The sequence below is a fragment of the Columba livia genome, chromosome 19 (assembly GCF_036013475.1).
Source record: "Columba livia isolate bColLiv1 breed racing homer chromosome 19, bColLiv1.pat.W.v2, whole genome shotgun sequence".
Taxonomy (NCBI): Eukaryota; Metazoa; Chordata; class Aves; order Columbiformes; family Columbidae; genus Columba; species Columba livia.
In genome coordinates this window covers 8,582,307-8,598,343 of record NC_088620.1, presented here as the reverse complement: position 1 = coordinate 8,598,343, position 16,037 = coordinate 8,582,307, and the positions used below count along the sequence as shown (strand labels likewise).

At 54.1% G+C, this 16,037-nt stretch overlaps 1 protein-coding gene across 2 annotated transcripts in view; it reads right to left on the bottom strand.

Moving 5' to 3' along the window:
* Positions 1–15: 15 nt before the first annotated feature.
* WHRN (whirlin) overlaps positions 16–16,037 on the bottom strand; it is a 45,182-nt gene continuing 29,160 nt past the window's right edge. The window contains exons 4-13 of one of the 2 annotated variants that reach the window (XM_065035973.1): positions 13,784–13,986; positions 13,388–13,424; positions 11,888–12,100; positions 11,346–11,558; positions 9,528–9,560; positions 5,491–5,562; positions 4,500–5,097; positions 2,475–2,653; positions 1,735–1,857; positions 16–771 (exon numbers count right to left, since the gene is read on the bottom strand). In XM_065035973.1, coding sequence (XP_064892045.1) covers positions 589–771; positions 1,735–1,857; positions 2,475–2,653; positions 4,500–5,097; positions 5,491–5,562; positions 9,528–9,560; positions 11,346–11,558; positions 11,888–12,100; positions 13,388–13,424; positions 13,784–13,986 — 1,854 coding nt within the window. In that variant the 3' untranslated portion in view covers positions 16–588. The remainder of the gene's footprint in view (positions 772–1,734; positions 1,858–2,474; positions 2,654–4,499; positions 5,098–5,490; positions 5,563–9,527; positions 9,561–11,345; positions 11,559–11,887; positions 12,101–13,387; positions 13,425–13,783; positions 13,987–16,037) is intronic. The other variant, XM_065035974.1, reaches the window with a different exon arrangement.

Below are 16,037 nucleotides of genomic sequence, written 5' to 3'. Positions count from 1 at the left end.
CCCACAAACCCAGCCTTTTTCTAACCCGATAGATTTATTGAAAAATTAAAAGCACAAGCTCTGTATATATAAATACGACGACATTGCCAGCAATATACAAGGCCTCCGGTTGCTCTCTCTGCATCCCCACCCATGGTCGGCACCACTCACCTGGGTACAGGGGCAAACACCCAAGGGAGCAGCAGCCACCTGAAAACCCTCCAGCCTGAACCACAGGCCCACCTTGCTCTGTGTGTGGCACTCGAATGACAGCGGAGACACCCAGACCCCCGCCATCCTCCCACCCCACTGCCCAGCTTGGACGAGGGGGAGAGGGTGTGTTCCTAAGGGCAGCCCCCCCACCCCAGAGAGGACGGGCATGGAGACTTTAATGGACGTGCACTGATTTCTGCCCGTTCTCACCCACCCTACCCAGGCAGTGAGAGTCTGCGGTGGGTGAGGGGACATCTGGGGACAAGCTGGGGGTGTCTGCACGTGCGGGTGAGGGCTCTGCATGGTGGGATGCTGCTTTCACACCTCGGCGCTGCCTTTCATCCCCATTTGGGTGCTCCCTGCCCCAAGCCACGCTCCCAAACCCCACTCAGGTTCCTAAAGGGCGACGTTGAATTCTGTGACCAAGAAATCAATGTAGTCCTTTTCCTTCAGCTTAAAGGCTTCAGCGATGATGCGGGCGGCTTCCCGGTGCTCTTTGCCCCGTAGCCCCGTGCCGTTCACCTCCAAAATGACGTGGCCCACCTTCAGCTTCCCACAGTTGTGCGCCGAGCCCCCACGCTGCAGGAGACAGGGGGTCAGCTCGTGCTCCCCCCACCCCCAACTCAACCCATGGATAAAATACAGGTAAGCTGGAGAAAATGGGAAATATTTCGTTTCCGTCATACTCAGCCTGACCCATTGAACACGGGGCCTGTTGTGATGGGACAAGCGTGATGGTTTTAAACTAAAGGAGAGGATATTGAGATTACACACAAGGAAGAAATTGTTGTCCCTGATGGTGGTGAGAGCCTGGCCCAGGTTGGCCAGAGAGGTGGTGGATGAACCATCCCTGGAGACATCCCAGGCCAGGCTGGACGGGGCTCTGAGCAACCTGAGCTGCTGAAGATGTCCCTGCTCATGGCAGGGGTTGGAACTAGATGATCTATAAGGTCCTTTCCAACCCAAACCATTCTGTGATTCTATGAAATGAAACATTTCACATTTTGGAAAGTGGGGATGAATTTGGCTTCCCCCCTGCTTGCTCCTGGAGCACAGCGCCAGCTGGGATGGCCAAGAATAACCAAGGCGCAGTCAGCTCTGCGTTAGTTTTGCTGTAAATAACTTGAATTTTGCCCTAAGTAAACAGCAGAGGAAACAGTGTGGGGAGAGAGATCTCCAGGGCTCAGTTCCCCAGCTCTCATCCACCATTCCCCCTCCCCAATCCCCTATCTGAGCAAGAAAAAGGGCATTTCCAGACATATAGGGACATCAGCCAAGCCTTTGGGGCTGCCCGCACCCCTCTGAAATGTCTGCAGCAAATCCTTGGCTCCCAGGATGTGTTCTGTGGTGTGGGATCATCCACACAGCACAAATGTAATCCTCAGCAACCCCCCAGCAGAGTGAGGCCTGGGGCTATAGGAGGGGAAACCCATCTCCAAAATCCCCTCTGGGGCAGGGTTGTGGCTGAAGGGCTTTCCTGAGCCTGTGCAGGGAGGAGCGGGACGGGACGTGCATTGAGTTCTCATTCTCAGCCCAGCCTACCTGGATGGTGACGATGCGGGGCAGCGGCTGCCGCGTGTTCGCTCCCCCCTCGATGGCGATCCCCAGGGTGGGTGCGCTCTTGGACACTCGGATCAGACACGATGTGGGCTCCAGGAGCCCCGGCTGAGAGGATTTACGTATCTTTAGGTTAGAAATTGCAGACAGGATTCATTCTTTTAAGTGACGACAACACAGGGAGAGATGGCAGTGCTGCCGAGGAGGCCGGGCACGTTCACCCAGGGCTGGCTTCCAGGGGAGAGGGATGGACATGATGCCCACAGTTGCTCTCTGACTCTTGACATCCAAGATCCCAGCCTGGAAGGGCTTGGGGAGTTGCAGAGCAGCTTTGCAACCGCCTGCCTACACCCCTCAAACTTGCCACCATCAGAAACCCTCCACTTCTGGTATCTGGTGTCACCTGCCCTTCCAGGCAACAGGAGACTTCACTGTGCCCTGCGGATGTCCCCTGAGGGCCAGGAGCTCTGCCACATCCCAAGCAGCTGTTTGCTGGGGCTGGGATGGACCAGATTTACTCAGGATAGGGTGAATCAGCCTACGTGCCCCTCTCAGCCATTCCTGCTTCCCTTCCCCACAGCTCAGCCCACCAGCGAGCTGACTCAGCTCCTCAAACAAGAGGCTAAATAACCCATCAAAGCATTAACGAGGAAGGAGTGGGGAGCAGCGCTGTCCCTTGGCACCCTTGGGTGCCCACCCCGGGGCCCCTGGGCACCCAGCCTCACCGGCTTGGAGGCCCCTTCTGCCATCCCCTCGCTCCTCGCCACCTCCTTGAGGCTTCGGCTTTTCCCAGGGACCGGCTGCCGGCTCTTGTCTTTGCCGCTCGTCTCCACCTCCCCGATGTCCACCCCGCTGTCCTCGCTGAGGGTCTGCCCGCTGTCCGACAGCTGGGAGAGCGTGGAGGCTGGGGAGAGACGGGGCGGTTAGAGGTCGGGCAGCGCGGCCCTGCGGCCGGCCGAGCACCCACGGGCCGGAGGGAGGACGTGTCACCCGCTCCCAGGGCTGGGCAGCACCCCTGGGATTTAGACCTGGACTTCAGAGCGGGGTTCCCAAGTGGATCCCTCCTCAAGAGCAAAGGTGAGCACAGGGAGCATCAAGGAACAAGTAGCTTCACACCCAGGTCCAGGATCCAACCCAGATCCTGAACTGGGATGGAAGTAGAGGGCAATGAGTTCAGAGATTCTGCTGGAGGCCAGCTGGAGCCAACTTGTGCTTGGATGGTATGGGACAGATTTGAAAGGAGGTTATAAAATGGAGGGTGTTGGGCTCTGCTCCCAGGTAACAAGTGATAGGACAAGAGGAAATGGCCTCAAGTTGCACCAGGGGAGGTTTAGGTTGGATATTAGGAAAAAATTATTTGTGGAAAGGGCTGTCGGGCATTGGAACAGGCTGCCCAGGGCAGTGGAGTCACCATCCCTGCAGCTGTTTAAAAGGCATTTAGACAAGGTTCTCAGGAACATGGTTTAGTGCTACATTTAGGTTATGGTTGGACTCGATCCTGAGGGTCTCTTCCAACTGAAATGATTCTATAATCTGACCCAGGAGGGGCTGGGGACAGACCCAAGCAGAGAGGAGCTGCATGGTAGGAGCTTTCTCCCCTTGGAGGACAAAAGCTCTGAGTGCAGATCGAGGTTCTGCCTCTGGAAACGGGTGTCAGGGACCGGGGTGTGACAGCAGCTGCAGAGAGGGCTGAAGGTCCAGGAATCAGCCCTGGGGCTTGGAGGAACAGGGGTGACACTGCTGACACCCCTCGGGCAGGATCCGGCCTCCGTTCAGTGCCATGAGCACGCTCCACTCGGTCTTTATCCTAAGATGAAGCAACTAATTGCAGGGGGAGGATGGTACCACAGGAGGGCGACAAAGTCACTCGTAGCGGGTCCCACAGAGCCTGGCTGCAAACAGGACATTTCGAGGGGGCTGACAGACGCTCTTCCCTCACTCCCACTTCTTTTTCCCGGGATATGCTCAGGACAAATCTGATTATCAAGCTCAGTGCAGGCACAATTAGACTTTTTCTTTTTTTTTTTCCCCTCAAAAAATCCGGAGTTAATGGGAAAAATGAGAATTGCTTCTTTTAAAACTCCACTGGAAGCAGATTTTATGACCTAACGCAGCAAAGCCCACACAAGAGAGAAATTGCAATCAACAGCCTAACAGAGCTTGGTCTAAAGGTCAGCCTGAATTGCGCTGGGAACCCAGGGAGGCTTTGCAGAGCGAGCTGGATGCCGACGGGGAGCTGCTGGCTGCCCTGGGCCCCACAGGTTTGCCAGCGTTGCCAAAACCCAGAGCCAAGGGCTTTGTCTCAGAGATTAACACCACTACACTGCGGAAAGCTTTATGTGTTTCCTGGATTTTCACTACTTCTGTTTTTTTTAAGCCATGATGCTGTCAAGCTGTTCTCTGCAACTGAAAATTCATCCCAGGGAAAAAAAAGCAAATGAACACATGGCTACCAACCACCACATCGATCCAGGCTCTGTGGTTTTTACCCTGCCCTATTGACTTGGAGTTTGAATCAAAATCACAATGTTTGCCCCCGTGGCCCCTCCATGGCTGCCATCTCACGTCCCTGCTGGGAAAGGGGATGCTCTGCAAGCAAGGCTGGTGCTCAGGCAGGGACCTGTAGCCTGATGGAGGCATTTTCCAACTCCCTCCCCAGTTCCTGCCCTCAATATCTGCTTCTGTTTTCTCCCTTGAGGAACACCCCAGAGAGGGTTTTTTCATCCTGTGGTTCATAACACGACACCCACCTCTGGCCTGGGGCAGGGGCCTCACTTCATTGACGTCGGGTTCGCTGTTGGGTTGGTGAACCTCCACCATGATGAAGTGCTGGTTGGCCACAGCCTGGGGGCTGCCCTTGTCCGGCGGAGGAGGGGCCGGGTGGGGTGGGGGGGGCGGAGGGGATGGGGAAGGGGGGCTCTGAAGCCCACCGGCTGCAGCGCTGTCTGGGGATGGGCTCTTCAACCTCGTTGGGGACTGGACCCTGGGGAAGGGACCAATGGGGTGCTGGCTGACCAAGGAGAGCTGGGCATCCATCTGCCTCCTGGAGCTGCGCAGGGCTGGGGAGATGGTGGCATAGATAGCGCCGGGGACAGACTCCTCGGTGGAGGTGGTGGCAGTGGAAGTCACGCTGACCGTGTCCTTCTCGGGGTAGCTAGGAGGGGGCGTGGGGTTTCGGGGGGCCACGAAGAAGAGGCCGGACTGAGAGGACTCGGAGGAAGGGCGCTTGGGCTTGTCCTGCCCTGGGTGCCTGTGCTGGGCAGCAGAGGGGTCCAGCATCTGAGGGGCTGAAGGAGGAGGTGGAGGCTTGAAGTTGGGTGGTTCATCTGGGAAGGAGGAGAGATCATCCTGCCAGAGCAAGGACAGAAGTTTTTAGGACACCAGACTCAGCTGCAAGAACTTCCTCAGGCTCAGTCACCTGCATCTGCCTTCTCATAGTGACTGTGGCAAAACGAGGCAATTTTCATAAAAACACCTTTCTGACCTTATTGGCAACAAGAATATGACTCACAAGTGAAGATGATTAGAGAACAAAATACCCAATTTTTGCTTTGGTTAGCACAGATGCTACTCTTATTCAGACAGCTAACTCCTAATCAATATGATTAATTTACTTCAGTGACTGCTGTGACATACACGGGGCATTGATGTAGCAAAAAGCTGCAGAAGCTGAGGCAAAACCCCGTATCATCAGTATCTCAGCTCCCACCCGAGGTGCAGCAGCACAGCATGGTGTCTTACCAGGGAGATGTCTGGCAGGGTGTTGATGCTGCTTTGGTGGCCGTCTCCACCTCCCTCCAGCTCCGACGTGTTCTGATAAGGCAAAGAAAGAAAATAAAACCAGGTCAGAGCAGCCAGGAGCAACCACCGCAGTGCCAGCACCACAGGGAACATGCAGAGTGATGCAGGGCACTGCACAAACCCCCCTGACAAGGCCAGTCTTTCACCCAGAGGTTTTTGTTTCCTTGGACATTCTGGGGAGACTCACACATCACGCAAGTAAAGCAGCTTTGGTGGGATGCGCTCTCCCAAGCTAAGCAGCGTGCTCAAAGCATGCTGTGAACCTGAGCTACCGGGGCAATTTCTGCTTCTCCTCTTAACCCAAATCCCAGCTCCTTCTGTTTAATTTGGGAGGGGAGGGACCAGCTCTGAGGGCTGAAGGTTCAATACCTGGATCTTTCCCAGGAAAAGGGCAATAGAAAAGTTTAAAAGCCCCCTCGCAAACCAGAGCAGTTGGTCTCAGATGCAAACAGAAGCTGCTGCCACCACCTTCCCTTTCTGAGTCAAAATGACATTAGAAAATGTCACAACACAGCTCTGAACGCATCCCAGCTCCAGAAATCAAGGAGGGATTGTCAGATCCATCGGTCTGTCTGCAGAGGGGCAGCTGTCAGTCAGGATGGACCCAGGGTGAGGAGGTGGATACAGCCAAGCAGAGCAAACAGGCACCCTGGCTAAGGAACAGCAGGGCTGGCAAGGCCGGGGTGAGCGGCACAGGCTGGGTGCACAGCTCTGTCTTGGTAAAGCCAAGCATGAACCCAGCTGGTCCTGAGTCTAGCCCAGAGCTGTGGCTCTGCTGCTGGCTTTGCCCCAGGTGGGTACCAGACACCTCCTGGGGGACGCTGTGACGATGTGACACATCCCCAGCTCCCTCTGATCCCCCTGCAAGAGCAAACCCAGACTCAGCGCCCCCTTCCCACGGTAACTCCCGATCTGGAGGTGCCGCTGCTGCTCAGAAAGGGCGCAGTTCCTTTCTGTCACGTTCACAGGGATGTTTGTGCTGGAACAGGCAGGGTACAGTTTGTGTTTAACTGCGTGTTATTTATTGCAGGGTAAACAACTGATTAGTTGAAATGCTGGTGCATCTGCTTTTCCCCCATCTGCTGGAGGCTGCTGCTGTGCCTGTTAAGACGTTAGCGTCCCAAAATAGACACGGGAGACATTAGAGAAGCTGCAAAAACATTGATGGAAAGTGCTTTTAGCTCTGTGGTTTCAGAAGGAACCCTGGAGAATGAGAACTAAAAGAAATGGCTTGTTCAGAGAGTGACAAGTAAAGTATTAGCTTGGGAAATCATTCCTTCCTCTGACAAGGGTTGATTTCATCATCAATTAATCCAACATAAAGGCAGGTGGCTTTTGAAAGGGAAACATCCCCTGCCCCTCCGTGGGTTGCTGACTGTGCGGCCAAGCCAGGGCAGAATTGAGATTTGGCTGAAGCATTTGACAGGAGCAACAGAAAGAAAAGGCTTCAGTCAGACCTGACACTGCACAGGGCTGTGCAAATCCAAGCAGCAGCACGAAGGACACAGTGACACCACGTCTGAGGCTGGAGGAGGAGGCAAGTAGGGCTATTTCAAAAGCAATCTGCCTTCGTATTGATTAAAATGACCATGAACTTCTCTGGGCTGTGCACACATTAGCAACAGGTCTTCAGATTTGATTGAAGTGCCAATGAGTTTAAAAGCTCGAGTGCCATCGTGTCCCTGTGTGACGCCAAGGAGCAGGGATGCTCAGCCGGGCAAAAGGCAGCACTGGGGAAACTGCACCGAACTGCAGCAGCGCGCTTGCCGCAGAGCTCCCTCCTTTTGCCATCGTTTCCTCTAACGAGAAAGCTGTTCTGCAGAAAGCTGCCCAAATATCACCCTCCCCCTGCACCAGCCCATGCCCAGATGCTGCCCAAAGCCTTTAATCCAGCCAAATGGCTGCGTGCAGGGGGACAGGAGCCATGGTGGAGATGGTGGCATTTCAGCTTGGCCACTTTTGGGAGGATCTCAGCTGCGTCCCTGACTCTCCACTCGGCAGCCCTGTCTGTGCCGGCCCCAACCTGCCTCCAAGAGTTCACTGAGCTGCTGGCAAAGGCTTGAGGACCAGACCCCTGTGCCATGACCGGGAGCAGCCTGCCATCAAATAGGCATAGTTACATCGCTATTAAAAGAGAAGAGTGCCCCATGTCCTCCCACAAAAATCTGGCAGTGCCTTTTCCCCTAGCCCTGCCACTGAACTCCGTGCCCATCACCATGACATCAAGCCCATCCCATGTGCCATGTCGCAGCCTCATAGCTGGGACCAGTCTGCACCCAGACGTGAATCCTCCTGGCATAGGGAGGGGGCTCAGCCAGCTGCACCCCGTGTCCCCCCACCAGACAGCCCTGAGCCCCTCCCCCCCCAAACAGGGACACCAACACTGCTCATCTTCTTCAGGGCACTTTTTTCTGCTGAAGTGTGCATGCAGGAGATTTGCCTTTGCCCAAGCTTAGTACTTCAGGGGCAAAAGCAATTAAATAGAAATTGCTCTGGGCTATAAAATGTAATGGCTTTTAAGCCAAGCACATTTGCTTTCAGGAATTGGATATTTTAAGACTCTGCTTTCCTGGATTTCCCTTGAAAGACCCACCGAAGTCACATGCCACTGCTCTGAAAAATGAGCATTTATCAAGGAGGCTGCTCCTCTTACCGACTATCCGCTCCTTCACCCCATCTATTTTCTGGTTACTTATAGAAACTGGGGGCCAGGGGAGGCCCCTCCGGCCCCTCTGCAGGGTGCAGCTGGGAGACTTTGGTCCTTCCTGCCTTGTGCAGAGTCCACAGCAAGAGCGATGGAGCTGGAGAGCATCCTTCAGACAGGCAGCCAGTTTCTGTTCACAGATTAAGTGGTGGAGAAACTGCCACCTCCCTGGGGAATACAACCCAACCTTTAATTAACCTCACAGCTCCAAATGAGTCCCTTCTTTTCCAGTTACTGCTAATGACTGCTTTGCAGAGCTACTCAGCCTGACTCCTGCAGGGTTTAGAGCTTTAACAACCATGCTAGCCTGAGAATAAGCCTAGCTTTCCTCCTCTCTCCCCTTCCCTCTCCCAGCCCACAGCTCCTGTCCCTGCCTTCTCTGATTCTAGGAACTCTGAGGGTGACACAATGACCCCCCGGCAGTGGCTTCACATTGTCTCTGTCCTCATCACCTAAGAGGATTGTGCCAAGAACATGCGATCCCTCCACATGGGATGTCTGTGTCCATGCTGGAGAGGGTAAGAAGACAGCAGGGAGCTGGACCAGCTCCGTGACGGGGGACATAGGTGAGGACAATGTCCTCTGTTTCTCTGCTCTCTCTCCGGGGACAGAGATCAGTCACCAAAGAGGCATCCTCCTCCCAACCAAGAGCTCCGCTATGACAGAGGATTTCTGAGGCTCTCTTCACATCCATTTCTAGCCTTTCAAAAGTCTGCAGGAGGATTTCTCCAAGGCTGAACACGCACAAAGCTGAGTGCACCAACCCCTCCTGCACTGGAGCACAGATTTTTGCAGATGCAAAGCCCATAAGGAAAATTCTCCCCTATCCCTGAGGCTGTGTGATGGGATGTGACCAGACTACTGGTATTTAGCCAGGATGCCCATACAGAGAGACAGCAGCAGGCAGAGCAGGCAGGGAGGGCAGTCAGGGGTCCACCAGGCATTAATGCTGCTGATCCTTCTGAAAACTCAGCCCTGAGCTGTCCGGGGCTTTCATGCAAGTGGTAGCAGCTGGGTTTGGTTCAAGGCTGAGTCTTGTCCACAGCACCGAGGCCTGCAGCTGAGCTGGGGAAATAGCTCTGGAATGGCTCAGCAGAGCCACAGGATGAAAAAGCAGAGCTGGGTGAAAGCAGACGGCCGTTCACGTGGCCGAGTCGCATGCAGGCCCCGGACAGCCTGTACCCGCCTCCCGCCCGACGCACATTCGCGCGCTCAGCCCGTCTACTATGGCAACCGCAGCACTCAAACTCCCCGTGTCAATGACGGCCCCTACCTCCATCAGGTCTATTAGCCACAAGAGCCGCTCCTGGGGACGTGCGAGGGGAAAAGCAGATTAAAACAACCATAAAAGCGAAAACGTAACATCAGGGAGGATGTGGAACAAATGAGGGAGATGAGCAAATCCCGGCACCATGCACCCCTCCTCCCCCAAACCCACGCTGTACAATCCACATCCAGCTGCACCCAGTGCTGAACGTGATGGCTGCAACAAGCCCCCCATGTGCTGCAGGGGCAACAGCAGCAGGGGCATAGGGCAGAACAGTGTGGAGCAGTTTGGGAGCTCGGCCCCTCCTCTTTCTCCCCTGTTAGCTGAGATGAGCACTCATCCTACTCAAAAGTGGCCTATACAAAGATGGGGACAGACTTTTGAGCAGGCCCTGTTGTGATAGGACAAGGGGTGATGGTTTTAAACTAAACGAGGGAGATTCAGGCTGGACATGAGGAAGAAATTGTTGCCCTGAGGGTGGTGAGAGCCTGGCCCAGGTTGGCCAGAGAGGTGGTGGATGAACCATCCCTGAGACATCCCAGGCCAGGCTGGATGGGGCTCTGAGCAACCTGAGCTGGTGAAGATGTCCCTGCTCATGGCAGGGGTGGCACTGGCGAGCTGGGAAGGTCCCTTCAACCCAAACTGTTCTGTGATTCTATGATCCACCACAAACCAGTGGTCTTTGCTTGGCAGCCCAGGCACAAGGGATAGCACAGGAACAGGGCATCATGCTCAGCAAGTCCTAGCAGACCTGTGCGAGCTCTCTGATACTTCAGACTTTCCCAGCAGGCCTTCAGAGAGCAGCACAAAACTCACTTTATTTTTCCTGATTCAGAAAGGATCTCGCTTGAATCCATCCGGAACAGAGCATATGGCTGTCCTATGGGTATTTGTGAAGTCAACAGGATAAAAACCACAGCTCTGATGCTCTGTAACTCTCTGAGGCCTCTTGGGAGGCTGGACTATCCTGGGTGGGCAGGCAAAGTCCCAGGAAAGCTCCAGCCTCCCCCCCCAGGCTGTGTTGCCTGGGCTCTCCAGCACAGTCCTGCTCACCCCGGTCATGGGCTGGTTTGCTTGCTGACACATTAACAAAAAGCCCATTGTCATCCCTTCTTTTCATGAAGGTTTTAATTTCCAAGGTTGCTAATGCATTTATGATGAAAGGCATTTTATGGCCAGGAAATTAATTTCGGGGCTGTGTGCCTGCACACTCTGAGGTGATTACGATAAGTTAATTAGACGGTGCGTGCAATGAAGACCTGGCAGAGAGACGTGGGAGAGCTGATGCTTAACGCTGGAGAGTGGGCAGGGGCTGGGACACGATGCAGCTGGTCTGGCCGCTGTGGTCCCTGCTGGGACAGGGAGCAGGAACCAGCATCTTTAAGGAGGTGATTTAAAAGCAACAGCCAGAGCTGGTGAATAGCAGCAGGAATGGTGTGGCAGTGACAAGTCACTGAGATTTGCGTGGATTTAGCTTGCATTGCACCATGGAGGTCCTGGAAATGAAGCAGACTTCATGCCTTGCTGGGGACAAAGGGCAGGCAAAGCACCAGGCCCAGTCCCCATGCTGAGGACAGTGGCATGTCAGTCTCAGGGCCACAGAAATACCAAGCACATGTCACAAAATCACCTTATTGCACCTACAAATCACATTATTGCACCCAGCCCGCAAGGAATAAAAAAAGCTTTGGGGGAACCCATTGGGGAAGCAGAGTGAACAGGGCTCCCCGTGGGTGAAATGTCTCCAGAGCAGTGCAGGGAAGCGCGTTTGTTGTAAGGCTGCCAGGAGCAGGTGTTGAATGAAAAAGGAAGGGATGGACTCACCCGGGCTGAGCTGACGGTGGTGGCAGTGAAGTGGCTGCTGGAGGAAGAGACGGTGTCGCTGTAGGACATCATGGAGTAGGAGTCGGTGCTGATGCTGGGCCCCGAGGGCTGCCGGGCCTTCATGGACTCGATCTCTCTCTTCAGCACCAAGTTGTCGAAGCGGTCGAGGTCTTGCGGGGAGATGACACCCCGCACCTCTGAAAGCAGTGAGAACTGCACCAGGCAGACAGGCAACCAGAGAGAGGTTGGAGAATGATCATATTCCTGGGTAGGCAAAGACCCATCCTCCCACATTGCTCAACAGCGCTAATGAGATGTACTACCAGGTAATACACGAGGAGGTTTTGTCCTAAACTTTACCAGAAGCTCCCCTTTTGCTGCACACCAGCCTGTATCCCCCATAATGTCCCACATCTGGACTTTGCTTTCATACTCTCACCCTTGACCCTGAGCAGATAACCTTGGAGGCACAAGCCACACTGTGACAATGGCTCAGTCCCATGGGTACAAGAAACTGTCCCCAACTTTGGTGTGGGTCTCACCTTAGCATGTGTGTTGAGTAGCTCGAAGAGCGCCATGACCAGAGCATCCACAGAGATATTGCCCTCCTTATACTCGTCAAGGTAGTAGCCCATAGTTGCCCGCTCCTGTTCGTTCAGCAGGTGCCGTGCTTGCTCCTCCAGCATGACTCGGGTCTGGTTCACCATGGTGCTCAGCGTTACCTGCGAGCCGGCCAGGCCCCGGTAAAACACAGGCTGCAGAAGAAGACAAGAGGTAGGTTTTGGTCTGGGATGCTGAGGAATCAGCTGCTGAGAGGAGAGAGCTGTCTAAGAACTGTCCCCTTGCTCAGGTTTTGCCCACCAGCCCAAGCTGGCCATGTTCCAGCCCACCGCCCTCACCCCACAGCCTGTGGCAAAGCTGGAAAACGAGACTGGAAGGGGGATGCTGAGAGTAACTGGAGGCAGTTACCTCTGTGGATTCACCACCATGGCCACTCACTCAGTGCCACTACTTGTCTGGGTAACTCCATAGTTGTGATTATGCAGCACCAGTTGAATAAACAAAACTGCTTCTCAGCTCTGTTCAGCAAGCATGGATGCCATCCCTTGACCAGCTATTGATTTAATAACAGCCAGTGTTCCTCTTGGCAGACCTGGGGCTTCCCATCTTTGTAAAAGGCATATAATTTAGTTCTAGGTAGCCCTGCGAGCAGCAGGGGTTTGGACTCGATCCTTATGGGCCCCTTCCAACTTGAGATATTCTAAGATTCAATGTTTTTGCCGCCGCTGCAAGCTCAAAGCAGACCCTGGTGAAGAAAGAGCCACTGGCAACCAAGGGAGTCCCACAGAGAGACATGTCTGGCTGCAGATGAAAGGCTTTTCGCTCTGCGAGGGATTTCTAAGAGGAGGTCCTTGCTGTTCCCCTCCCTGACAGGGCTGGCACGATCAGCATAGGGACACAGAGCCAGACAAACCCCTGACTGTCGCAGGGACACTGAGGAGTTGAGGCTGGGGAGCACGTTTTGCCAGCAAACAGTCAAAGCTGTTATCAGCAACAGCCACCTGTGAAACCTTCCTGCTTTATTTCCATTTAAAGGAAACACACTTTGCAAAGAAGTGTTTGGATAAGACACGCTGGCATGGAGCTGCAGCCACAGCACGGGGTAAGTCCCTGCTGCTGTGCTGGGGAGGGCTGGTTCAGCCCTTCTTTGGGGTTGGGGACAACCCTGAGGCAGCCACCACAGTCACCTCTGAGGGTCCCCACAGTCCTTGCCCATGTATGATCATGGCCCCTTGCGCATTAACGTGATAATTCCCAGGCTTAGAGACATCAGATGTGCAGCAGAACTGCCCCACCAGCAGCACTGTTTGTAGAAATGCAGCTGGCAAAGCGAGATGGGCCGGAGAAAGTTAAACCTCATGGTCCTCATGGAACTAACATCACTTTTACAATCAGGTGCACAAAGCACTCCCTCCCATAGAAAACTGGGGACACGATGGTAATTTTTTCACAAGGCATCGGGAAGGTCTGACATCTCTTACCCGGGCTGTGGCCTCTGCAGCGTGATCACCCACCGCCCTGCAAGGAGGGAGAAGATCAGTCAGCACCGAGTGCCCTGTGCTTGTCACCCACCACCTGCCACAAGATCTGTTCTGTCCTCTCTGTGCCTGTAAGTTAAAAGCTGCTGGTCTGAGAGAACAGGGAAGGGGCAGCAGCACGTTGTCCAGACCTGACCCACCTTACAGCCCAGAGATGTCATCTTCTAAGCACCAGATTTGGGGGCCACACACCACAGCACTGGGGTTTCTCCCACAGACCCGCTCCCGATGCACATCTCAGTGCCACCCCACACCTGTTCTGAGTGATGCATGTGCCCTAGAGAGCTCCGGGTCAGCAGACCAACACAGCAACCTCACCTAAGTGTACCAAGCACATACCCTGCCGAGCTGACGAAGGTCTCTCCGATCTGGGAGCTCGCTATCCACCTGGTCTCGTCCACGGTGGTGCGCGCATGGGGGAGCCTCCCGATGTCCTTCACTGTCATGATGAGGTGGCGGGAAGACTTGAGCAGCTTCACCGCCTCGTCGTGGGGGATGCTGAGGAAGCTCCTGCCGTTCACCTCCAGGATCTGGTCTCCTACCTGTGGAGTCAGGATGGGGTGAGACTGGCAGGCCCTGGGGCTTTCCTGTTAGGAATATGCCTTCTTCTGCCTCCTTCTCCCACCAGGGAGGAGCTACTGAGTCTACCCCACCACCAAATTAGGACCACATCAAGAAAGACAAGGAAGAAGGGCCAAGTGCCAGTGGCTGGAGACCAAGCACTCAAGCTGACAGCCAGTAAAGGACCAGTCTGGAGGAGCCTGTTTAGGACCCCAAGTCAGACCAATCTGCCCAGTCTTCCTGATTAACTAGATCTGCAGACCCACTTGGTTAGAAACAAACCCCAGAGAATATAAAGACTTCCAGCCCTGATCCCTCCTGCTGATCTGGGACACCAGGAACCATTTGGGGAAGCTTTGGATCTCTGTGCAGCAGGGAGCATTCCGTGTGAGCATCTCACCAGCCTCCAGCTCTCTGCAGGATCTGGGACAGCTGGATTCCATCTCTCCTCTCCTCCCATTTCCTCTCCAGCTGCCCCTTCAGAGCTTCCATTTGGTGGCCAGGGCCTTTGCTGTGATCAGGAGCTTCCCTGACAGCCTGGCAATGTTCAAGACCCAGCACACATGCGGCATTTCCTCCTTTACCCCAGGTCCTCTCTCTTTGTTTCTAAGGCATTCAGAGCCACTCCTCCTCACCTCCGTATCACAGTTCACCCTGCTTCTGATAAGCCATGTCTTTGAAACTGCCTTTTCATATCTTTGCTTAACCACAGGCTCTGTCAAAACACAGTCTTATTTTCTTTATGCTGCAATGCCAGCAGAATGAGACACTCCTTTAAATAACTGGCCTCTATCTTGGAGAAGAGGAGAAAAGAGGGAGTGAGAAGAATTTCTAAGGCAGAAGAAATAACCTGGAGAGTTAATATGATCCTTTCAGCTCAGGGCATCTCGTTCTGCCACTGGGTCAAGGAAGCCTCAGAGGACTGGGATTAATTCTCCAGATTCTTTAAATCATTTATTCACGTGAGAAGCCATGATTAACCACTGCCAAGTCTACACAGTGGGCTGTGACACTGCTGTCACCCCAGTTTCCAGTGCTACCCTAAACTTTGCTGGGGTGAAACAGTGGGCATCAGGACTACCACCAGCACAGCTCAGCGTAAATCACGACAGATCCGACAGCTGCTCTGGTGGGAAGGGAGGCAGCTGACGGTTCCAGGAAGCAGCAGCCAATCTGCAAACTGCAGTACAGCGTTTGGACACTTGGACATGGCCTCTGTTTCATGCTACAGCCACGCTGAGGCTCACAAGAGCACAGGAGCAGGGTTTGCATCAGCTGCTCTGCAGGAACAGCATTACCAGCTGAGACAAAAGATGGTTGGGGCTCTGGCAGTAGGGCTGACACACATATGGGCAGTTTGCACACTCAAATGCACATTCCCACTCGATTTCTGCCAGCCTGGGGCATCTACATGGTCGATCCAACAACCACCGAGGCTTCAAGGTGAACAAGATCCCTGTCAAGGGACCCGCTGATCGCACTTTGTGTTCCCAGGACAATGTTTCCATTCCTCTAGCGAAGGGCTGTTGGGAACTGAGAACAGAGACACAGGGAGAAAAGTTCTAGAGAAGGGAAACAGAAATGATTAGTGGCAGATGCAGGTGCCAGCAAAAGGAGAGATCAAAAAGATTAGGCCTGTTAAATTTAGAGAGGAGATAATGTGTGGGGAGCTTGATGAGGCTGTACAAAATAATGCTGGCGATAATGAGAAGCTAGAGAAGGGCCCCTGTTCATCCTTCATCCTGATGAAAGGACGGAGGATGCTCAGGGAGGCTGGAAGGACGCTCTGAGTGGCGTCGATAGGAGAAAAGGACCTGGAGCAAACACACCAGATGCAGCAGAGCTCAGTTCTGCATTCAGCTCTGTCCAGTGACCGCAAGCAGATTTGCCTTGTTCTTTTGGGGACAGTTCCTTCCTCCATGACAAACAGAGAGGCTGGCGGACAGCCAGGGCTGTGACAGCACCAGGGAGCTCCATCCCCAACACCGCTGTCAGGGCCCCTGAGGTTTGTCCTCACATGGGTCAGACGATG